The sequence below is a fragment of the Nanorana parkeri genome, unplaced genomic scaffold (assembly GCF_000935625.1).
Source record: "Nanorana parkeri isolate BGI_ZX_2015 unplaced genomic scaffold, ASM93562v1 scaffold888, whole genome shotgun sequence".
Classification (NCBI taxonomy): Eukaryota; Metazoa; Chordata; class Amphibia; order Anura; family Dicroglossidae; genus Nanorana; species Nanorana parkeri.
Window position 1 is genome coordinate 723,654 of NW_017307156.1, and position 1,833 is coordinate 725,486.

Sequence of the window (1,833 nt, forward strand, 5' to 3'; positions counted from 1 at the left end):
AAAGGGTTTTGAGGGCCGGGGGAAGCGCGGACGAAAACGGGGGGGGGGGGGGGTGGTTTGGGGTGGAGTGGAGATAGGTAGGTAGTGTGAGCTGACAGGGATGGAAATTAGGTCATATTGCATTGCAACACACACTCACCTGTTCTAGGGACCACTCTGGATGTGCTTTCTGCTGGGTATGGCTGTTTTGGATTGCACTGGTCTACATTTAAACGTCGATGCTACCACGCTTGTGTAGTAGAGAAACAATGTCAATACTCACCTGTCCCTTCTGTGCATGTGCTAGGTATTGCACCCTCAGAGCTACTGATCTCCTATAACAGTGGTGGCGAACCTTGGCACTCCAGCTATGCCAAAACTACAAATCCCAACATGCATCTGCCTCTGGGAGTTATGAATGTGGCTGTCAGAGTCTTGCAATGCCTCATGGGACTTGTAGTTCCAAAACAGCTGGAGTGCCAAGGTTCGCCACCACTGTCCTATAACCTTTCACAGATATCAACAATCAGCTCCCGGCACAAAAAGTCTTCCATAAATAATAATTTATTGGTGGCTCCTATATGCTACATGGTCTACCATGGAGACAGATTCAAAGTTATTAGTGATGGGAGACTTCCTGTGTTGGGAGCTATTTGCTGGTATACACGGGGATCACTGGTGGTTAGAGGAGATCAGCAGCACTGTCACTAAATGCTAGGTCTACATTACGCTTCCTACACATGTGCAATAGAACCCCAGTTACTCCTGTGAGGCTGTGAGACAAATAAGTATCTACTGGCCACAATGTAGTATTACATGACAATACATGTGAGCTGGAAAAAAACCATGTATCAAGAACATTCATTTTTAACATTATTTGCCCCCAATAAAACCTTCACAATTAGTCACAGGGTGAAGGGCCCTAAAAATTGTTTATTAATAGACCCCTAAGTGTCAGTGTAAATAATGTCTTAGCATAATTGAGAGGATGAGAAAGAATGGCTTTGACTCAAAACAGGTTGTTATATACCCCAGGCAAGACTACTCTTCATATTTGAACAGTGGTGTTTTACTCTAATTACTATTACTATTATCCAATTTCTATTACTCTTTTACTCAAAAATTCAATCACATTTTCTTGCGAAAGAACTGTGAATCACACCAAAAAGAATGTTTAGTGTGAATGTTTCCCTCTATACGTTTTTCCCCATAGAGCAGAGTTGAGACCTGACAAATATTGTCAGTTTCTGAATCTCTTTATTAATTCCAATAAAGTATTAAATACTTACATGCAGTGCTTCTTCAGTTCCCATGACCTTGGCGTAGTATTCACATATTTTTCTTTTCCTATGCATCAAAGATTTGTCAGAACAGAGTAATCAGTTTAAGAGCTTGTCTACACAAGAACTTTTCATGTGTACATTAACAATGAGGTCCAGGAGCTCTTGGGTTTCACTGATTCCTCTGAATACATACACAAGAAAGGTAGATGTTTTCTTAGTATAATGATCCAGGCTATGAACAGGAATATAAATTGATGTAATACGGAATCAGGATGTGTCCATGTATAAAAACTCTTATACAAAAAAAGGTAAACAAATATCACATTCAAAACTCCAAGTAGTTGCCTAAATTGTTGCATAGGAAAACAACCATTTTTCTTAATAAGATACCAGTAAAAATGAATTGGTCTTCAAATATTCCCTATAGGTTTTTGGAGGGGTTCACTCCACTACAATCCTCAGGTTATGATGTTCTGGGAATGCTCTTTTTAACCAGCTTTCAATCAAATAAATAAATGAACAGATAAAAGCAACCTAACTCCATGCTTGTCATAAAGATTATATATATATA

The 1,833-nt window shown here is 39.5% G+C and overlaps 1 protein-coding gene across 1 annotated transcript in view; it reads right to left on the bottom strand.

The window, feature by feature from the left end:
* Window positions 1-1,338, bottom strand: part of LOC108794711 (amine oxidase [flavin-containing] B-like) — a 15,582-nt gene extending 14,244 nt beyond the window's left edge. The window contains exon 1 of the mRNA XM_018565797.1: window positions 1,269-1,338. Within this exon, the coding sequence (XP_018421299.1) occupies window positions 1,269-1,334 (66 nt within the window). The 5' untranslated portion in view covers window positions 1,335-1,338. The remainder of the gene's footprint in view (window positions 1-1,268) is intronic.
* Between the last annotated feature and the right edge of the window lie 495 nt (window positions 1,339-1,833).